The following is a 7,977-nucleotide window of genomic DNA, read 5'->3' on the forward strand; positions in this document are numbered from 1 at the left end:
TCGCCAAGAGCAAATGTGCGTCTAACTTTTGGAAAGGCTCATAGAGACCATTATAAGCTTGTCTGAAAGGCCCGGGGGGGGGGGGGGGGGGGGGGGGGGGGGGTGTAAATCCTGTAATTATTTACTTTTGGTTCATGCGAGAAGTGCTCAGTCTTCAGAGGGCTTATGTGCTTGGGTTAGACTTTCGTGGAGGCTTGATGATTATGCTTATGTTGTAGAGTTAGAGCCTTTTCTTGTACCTATTATCTGAGAATTCCCTGTTCCCTTATTGGATGGACCCTCACTTTTCATAAAGCATATAGACATTCTATCTCACTAGAGCAATATGCTACCACCAAAGGCTTGGATATTGCTTAATTGTATCTCGTTAGAAGACTGGGCATGGTGCACAGAGCCTGTCTTCACATTGGTCTTCGACACGGTCGAATCTGGCGGACAAGTAGCGTCAATGATCTTCATATTGACAAACCGTATGTATGTATGTATGTAGATAAATATCATCTGGTAAATGGAAGAAGTTTGTGAGTGGAAATTCGTTGAATAAGAGACACTGGCTGGCTAGAGAGATCGGTCATATTACCAAGACGATGATTCCATCATGTGGTATGTTCAACAGTAGCTGGCAAACTCTTTCTCGAGTTACCCGTCATTATCATTCGGCTGTGGTATTGCGCAATGGGTTCTTTTGTAATCGTCGGCATCTGTGCGTATAAGAGGTGAGTATGTCATCTGTATCTCTGCTATCTATTGACTACAATAGGGCGTTTACCATACACGTCCAATTAAGGTTAAGTTAACATGATTGGTAGCTGAGCTGAACAGAACTACATGGACTTTGTAAGTTGATTCCACACCAGCTGTGTTCGACCCAGTACTAATTAACTGTTTTAAGTTGTTTGACTTACGCCGCTCTTTGGGTCTACGCCCGGTTGGTTACAGGGCTCCATGTAGAATACGCAATAAAGTTGCGTGAAGCTTATTTTTGCTTAGATTAAGTGTTCAGTTAGTAGGATCACCGCATGGTAGCCTAGTTACTGAAAAATTGAGCGAATGAAAAGCCGTATAGGCTATGCTTGTGTGATATCGCGCTTACGTGTATCAAAATAGCATTTTCCTATATCGGCTTTTCTTCCTATGAGTATAATCCCCATTAGGAATATCACTGCACCGTGGCCATTTTGGGTGTTAATATTCGTTGATTCTACTACAAATTCTTAATTATAGGCAAACACTTGTGTGCCCACTGCTAGCCCTATTAAGCAAGTATACAGTCCTTCAAATTACTGGTTTCATCTAGCCACAGATACAATATCATATATATACTCGCCAATATCCCTCTTATACAGCCCCTCATTGACTTTTGCATTGTATATCGTCATTAAAAGACGTCTCAGTATGGCTACCAAAACAGTTTTAGTGATTGGAGGAACTGGTGCACAAGGTGTGCCCATTGTACAAGGTGAGTTGAATACCTCCATGGCTTCGCATTACTATTCATTGACCTTATTACAGAACTCGACCAACATGGCTACTATGTGCGCGTGCTCACTCGTGATCCCGAGTCTGAACATTCGCAGAGGCTGCGAAACGTCGCACCAAACGTCCAATACGTGACTGGCACACCTACTGACGAGGATGCACTGCGTTCCGCCTTTGCGGGAGTGGACTACGCCTTTGTCAACCTAAACAGTTTCGCCCTCGGTATCAAGAACGAGATATACTGGGGCATAAGGACATTTGAGATTGCAGTGCAAAGCGGTGTGAAGCACTATATCTGGTCATCACTCGACAATTATGCGCTGGAGACCAACTATGATGATGACCTGCGCTGTGGTCACTACTACGGTAAAGGACATGTCAAGCAATGGATGTCAGCATTGCCACAGAGCCCTATGAAGTGGTCTGTTGTCTGCACTGGGCCTTACATTGAGCAACTTTGGTACTTTCAGCATCCTAAGAAGTCAGATTCAGGCGTGTACGACTTTCGCCTACCGATTGATGATGGAGTTATTCCATACGTATGCCTGGATGATATGGGTTATTATGTACGATGGATATATGAGCATCCGGAAAGATCTGCGGGACTCAACCTAGACATTGGGGTTGAAGATGTCTCACTGGAGCAAATAGCCAAAGCCTTTACCGATGCCACTGGCAAACCTGCAAAAGCAACTAATCTCACTATTGAACAGTGGACACAAGAGACTGGCTTATCGGAGGAGGATATGGAGCACAAAATAGGGACTTCAACGGCACCAGGTGATCCGTCCCTGCTAACTTTCCGCCAAAACTTTTCCGCATGGTGGAGAATTTACCAGAACTGCGGGACTAAGCTTGGACTCTGCAAGAGGGACTACAAACTCTTGGATGAGATTTATCCAGGAAGGATTAGAAGTTTGAAGCAGTGGATGGAGAGAGTGGGATATGATGGTGATGCTACGCGTACCTTTGAGGCCGGCATACCATGGGGCATGTAAATTATGAATACCACTAGGAGTTAATAGCAGTGTGAATGAGAATCTGATTCAGCTAATCCAAGGTGTTCCCAGTTCTTCATCTTCTGAAACAGCTGCATACATACACAGAATTCTCCATGTGAGCCATCTCTAATCGTCTGCAAAAAGCGTGCCATTGAGATACTTGAGACCAGTATCCACGGCCACAGTAACTACCCTCTTTCCAGGACCTAGCTCTTTAGCTAGCTGTATTGCAGCAACAATATTGATCCCAGTTGAAGTTCCAACAAGCAGCCCTTCTTCTTTAGCAAGGCGACGACACATGTCTCGAGCTTCAGCTTCAGGAATGGCACGAACTTCGTCGTATAATCGCTGATCCAGATGCGGCGGGATAATTCCAGAGCCGATGCCTTCGACGGTGTGACTTCCCTTCTGGCCCTTAGTGAGCATCGGTGATTCCGCAGGCTCCAGAATAACTATTTTGGCATCAGGTTGCTTTGCTCGTAAAACACCTGCTACTCCTGTGGCCATGCCGGCGGTACCAACAGCACCACAGAAGGCGTCGATGCCATCGCTGAGCTGCTCAACAAGCTCGTGTCCGATCTCGCCATAACCAACAAGTGCGTCGTTGTTATGGAACTGGTTGGTATAATAATAGCCATTTGTCTTGCTAATTTCCTCCGCACGGCGTTTCAAAGAGGGTATAAGGTCAGCAGTAACCTTTCCGCCAATGCTGGGTACGATGTCGACTTCTGCTCCCAGGGCGGCCATTGTGCGTAGCTTTTCGACTGAAAAGGCGTCGGAACAGACAACTAAAAAGCGATATCCTTTTACAGCAGAGATGAGGGCTAAAGATGACCCTGTACTGCCGCCGGTGGCTTCAACGATGGTCATACCAGCTTTCAAGTCTCCCCGTCGCTCCGCTTCTTCTACCATGGACCTTGCCATACGATCCTTGTAGCTCCCGGTTGGATTAAAGTATTCCAGCTTGACAAAGACTTCTGCAGCATCCTTTGGGACAACATTGTTGAGGCGCACCACCGGGGTGTTGCCAATTGCGCCTAAGATGCTGTTGACTGGTTTCGGGAGAGTCGAACTCATGGTGAAAGAAGAGACAAGGTTACCAACAGTGAGGAAAGCGAAAACAGGTGTTGCGATGTGGGTATATAAGTATAGGGCATTGATGAAGGAGAAACACAACTGATAGACGGTATATGGATGACTCTGATCCTATCAATGTATCGGAGATTTGAGAAAGCCAAGTATTATGCTTGACACAAATGAGGAGCCTACAACTCTCCACTATTCAGACTATCTTCTGCACAGCGCCCTACTCATGACATTGACACCACTATCGCGTTATATATACTTAAATTTATTAGTTCGTTCTCAAGTAAATGTTGACATGCCACTGTCAAATTTGGCGCCCTTTGTTGTTCAGGAGCCTATATGGGCGGGATATATCCGTATTCAGCGAAGTGTCATTTCACGATCACCACTAATATATTGTGCTGAAGTGCAAATAAAGACGAAGAGACGGAGTAGTACACAATTAGCTAGTTAAACGGAGCTAGTTAAACGGCGAAGCGCATAATGGATTGAGCATAGCATTAGGGCCCTCTACATTTTCATTCCACTTGAGATGTGTCATTCGCCTTTAGTCCCCGCTCCTCGGAATAAAACAGAGTCATGGCATATGACTCCAACTGGGAATGGGTCTATAGTAAGCGCGGTGGAAGTTTTGACCGAATTATCAGTCGATACAAGAAACCCTGGATTCCTGGGGGCGAATAAAGATATTGATTTGCTTTTGCTGAGCAGACACAGGGCGCGATCGGTAAAGAAGAAAATTGTGCATTATGTATTAAACTATTATATGTTGAATGGTGAAACTGCCCTGGAGTCATAGCCTCATTATGTATCCAGCCAATCCATCTCCAGGAAGCATACTGGCAGAGGGTTGCTCCAAGAGATGGGCCGAGAATGCTTCCCACCGCGGTCGGAATAGCCATAATTCCAAGAAAGGTCGGTCGCTCCTTGAGCACGGTCATATCAGTGACAATGATCTCGCCGAGAACATCCAAGCCTCCACCTCCCAAGCCCTGAAGCAGGCGTCCGATGATAATCGCTGGCATATTAGGGGCCAACCCGAACACAATAGATCCAACGGCGAAGAAGAAGAAGGCAATTTGGAATAAACCTTTGCGGCCATAGATGTCGGACAAGCTGGTGTATAGCGGCTGCGTGACGACGGTAGCTAAGAGGAAGGCAATGCCAGCCCAGAATGATTGTAGGGTCGTGCCATGAAGTTGCTCTGCAATAGACTACAATTAGTTAGCAATTCGGCACTGAAAGCCTGTGATAAGGATGCAACGTCTCAATGACAGCTATCTCTCTCCATAGCTCTGGGTAAATGCTCATGGATAAAGTAGAGTCAAGGCCTTCCTACCGGTATTGCCACTGAGAGGCCAGTAGAATCAAGAGAAAAGATAAAGACAACGATATTGATGGCCAAAAAGGCGAGGTAAAAGTTGAGGGGCCTTTTCTCTCCTCTTTCTGCGATAGAACCCTCTTCATCGGCTAATTCGTTGGCCGCGTGTACATTCGCAGAAATCTTTTCCGTGTTGTTGATTGCGCCGTTCGCCCCATCTTGGTAGATTGAAGATAATTCGATCTGCGGCTGGGTATCACTGCTTCGGATCATTGTTCAGACTTGCTGAGCACATGTACCCCGGAAGAAAAAAGAAATTTTCGCATAGACTTGTTGTTTCGGATGATGGAGCATTGGATGCAGCGCTATTGCTCAGTTCAAACGAACGAAATAGCTACCGGGCTGCAATTGGCGCCGTTCAAAACATTACAGCAGATCAAACACACTATAACGATGGATATATCACACATTGGTTTATTGGAAGAGACAGGATCTCAAGTGCCCCGAACCACTCAGACCAGCAAGACTCCAGACGGCAAATGCACGTGCGGCGAAACAGGGTTCATTCTCCGAAGGAGCCAGACGGCTTGCAAAAAAAACAGGGACCGCAAAGTAAACATGCACAGACAAGAGGGAGAATACGCTCACTATTCTGGATGAGTTTAGTGTGGCGGGTACGTGCGTATTGCCTGTTTCTGTATGCCGACCAGCCCTCGATTCCCTCTTTTTGTGCACGCCCTTTGGGAGCATACGCGAACGTTCAATGGATCAACTCCAGTACGTAGGAATTGATGTTGAATACCGACTTTTAGCTTGATAATCTATGGGGCAATAGTAAGGTGTGGTATATACAATTTATAATTAGTCTCTTTTTCTCTTCTGCTGCTGTTGTTATATGCGCTATAGATGAACCTTGCGCGCTCTAATCTCTTGTTCTTCAGAGGTCTTTAATAATGAGTTTATTATGGAACGATACTATCAGCGAATTGAAGGCATCAGTTACAACCTACGAAGCATTCGCACTCTATAGAATTTTCACAGAGCAAACCAGGTAGTCTCCCGGTCCCCCACGACTTTGATGGAATACGCTAGAACGGAGAGCGTCTCGGGCAAGCTCAAGCTAACGCGCTGCGTCCTTGCGCCCTTCGCACTCAACCAATCATTCATCCAACAGATTGCCGAGCCCTCGACCGGGAACTACCGTAGAAGCAAGAGAATGAGTTGGGCAGAGGAACTCATCGACGCCGACGCAAAACGCGAGCAACAAGATAAGTGCCGGGTGAGATGACGGGAGACTGGGGAACTACTGCTCCGAGAAGTGGATCGCATCGCGGAGAGAATACAACCTTTCGGCTGCTGTAGCCCATGTTTGTAGTAAGATCGGCTTTACAGGAGATCCCGGCTTCCATCCATCTGGACACCATCTTTCCAACACGCCGTGCAGACTTTGATCCGGCTAGCTCATCAAAAGGTCCATCTCCCCTGTAACAGCCGGGCAGCCCATAGACCAGTAGCAGCAAGAGCACTAAAAGACGACCTGCGAGGGTCAAAATGCTCCGAGCCATTCCCTTCTGCAACGAAGGTAGCTGCCAGCAGGTCAAGGATTCACCCACCGTGGAGGTCGACATCGTAATCCAACGGTGGCATTAGAGTCCATAACTGGTTTAAAGTCTAACTACCCATCTTAAAGCTAGAAACGACCTTCAGTTCAAGTCCTGGTGCTGAACTTATGGCATAGTTTTTATTGCACACCAAGAATTTAATATAGAGGCCCCACGATCCCCTAGGACAACAAGAGGAAGGTAATATCGTAGATTCCAGAATCACTCATATCAACGCGCAGAGAGAGAATTTATGTCCTCATTTTTCCATATTTCCGGCTTCATCGTCTCGGTGACATGGTGTAGCTCGAAGATGGTATAGGAAGCCAAGAATGGCAAAGATTTATCGAAAGAAAACAATATACAAGCTAAACAAGCCAAGTATCACAGACTACAGGGACTTTTGTTTACTCAAACAAATAGCTCATATTGGCATTTTATTTGTGACACAGGATCGCGGGTGTGTGACGGAGCGCATAATCGAGTCTTGAATGTCGAGCAACCCCGTTCCCGACCCTCCCCCCTTCTTGCTCTACCATACCCAGGCGGGTGCGGCCCGTACCGAATGCGAAAGTTCCGCAATGTGAGGTCTGATTGTGTGACGGATTAATTTCCGAACAGATGACTGTCAATGACTTGTTGTACTCACATCAAGGCGCGTGGTTACACCATGAAATGTATCGCTGTGTTATGATCTAGCAGTTGTAGGATGAGAGAGACGGCTATATATGAGTGTTCTCAGCTAAGTCCAAACCTACAAGTTGTATTTAACCACAACACTGGGACCTTTGCTGCCTCAGTGTATTATGTGAACCTCGTACACAAAGATAAGGAATTTGCTTGCCACACCCTCTCTTTTCAGCTTGGGAGTGGTGTGGCACATAAGCTAGTTCAACAGATACTTTCGACTCCAGTAAGGAAACAAAATAAATGCTGGATTTGTCATAATAGGTACTCTCTTTGGCATTTTTAGGGCCATTGACAAATCCAGCATTTGTTTGTTTCCTTACCTGAGTTAGGCAGAATAGATAGGCGAGAAGGAACTTGAAAATTAGAAGACAAAAAAAGAGTAATCTTCCGAAGAAGAACTCTAGCTGGACATGAGGGGAATTGAACCCCTGACCTTTCCCATGCGAAGGGAAAATCATACCCCTAGACCACACGCCCATTTTATTACATAATCTGTCGCTGATTTCTCTCATACAATTTTGCTGTGGTTGCTGTCAAAGAGTTTGCCAAATCGCCAAAAAAAAAACAGCAAAAAACTGGACCCGAGGGGAATTGAACCCCTGACCTTTCACATGCGAAGCGAAAATCATACCCCTAGACCACGAGCCCAATTACATGCAAGAAAGATTGCAATAAGCTACTATACAGGTTACTTTCGATAACTGTAGAACAAACCAAACTTGAATATTACTTCATGGGCTAAACGATCCCGCTTTTGAGATGCATGCTGTGTATAGCCTCCATGAGACTGATTGGGCTG

General features: G+C 46.0%; 3 protein-coding genes across 3 annotated transcripts; 1 reads left to right on the plus strand and 2 right to left on the minus strand.

The window, feature by feature from the left end:
- Window positions 1-1,395: 1,395 nt before the first annotated feature.
- T069G_07779 (nmrA-like family domain-containing protein) lies at window positions 1,396-2,477 on the plus strand (the record flags this gene model as incomplete). Its single annotated transcript, XM_056174989.1, has 2 exons — window positions 1,396-1,459; window positions 1,513-2,477. The coding sequence occupies 2 exons, from the start codon at window positions 1,396-1,398 to the stop codon at window positions 2,475-2,477; spliced, it is 1,029 nt and encodes a 342-aa protein (XP_056025938.1).
- A 129-nt stretch (window positions 2,478-2,606) lies between these two features.
- T069G_07780 (pyridoxal-phosphate dependent enzyme domain-containing protein) lies at window positions 2,607-3,557 on the minus strand (the record flags this gene model as incomplete). Its single annotated transcript, XM_056174990.1, has 1 exon — window positions 2,607-3,557. One exon carries the CDS (start codon window positions 3,555-3,557, stop codon window positions 2,607-2,609), a length of 951 nt encoding a protein of 316 aa, XP_056025939.1.
- A 771-nt stretch (window positions 3,558-4,328) lies between these two features.
- On the minus strand, window positions 4,329-5,160 carry T069G_07781 (major facilitator superfamily domain-containing protein; the record flags this gene model as incomplete). The annotated part of the gene is made up of 3 exons (XM_056174991.1): window positions 4,329-4,353; window positions 4,407-4,780; window positions 4,906-5,160. The coding sequence occupies 3 exons, from the start codon at window positions 5,158-5,160 to the stop codon at window positions 4,329-4,331; spliced, it is 654 nt and encodes a 217-aa protein (XP_056025940.1).
- Window positions 5,161-7,977: the final 2,817 nt, after the last annotated feature.

The sequence above is a fragment of the Trichoderma breve genome, chromosome 5 (genome assembly GCF_028502605.1).
Source record: "Trichoderma breve strain T069 chromosome 5, whole genome shotgun sequence".
NCBI classification, from domain to species: Eukaryota; Fungi; Ascomycota; class Sordariomycetes; order Hypocreales; family Hypocreaceae; genus Trichoderma; species Trichoderma breve.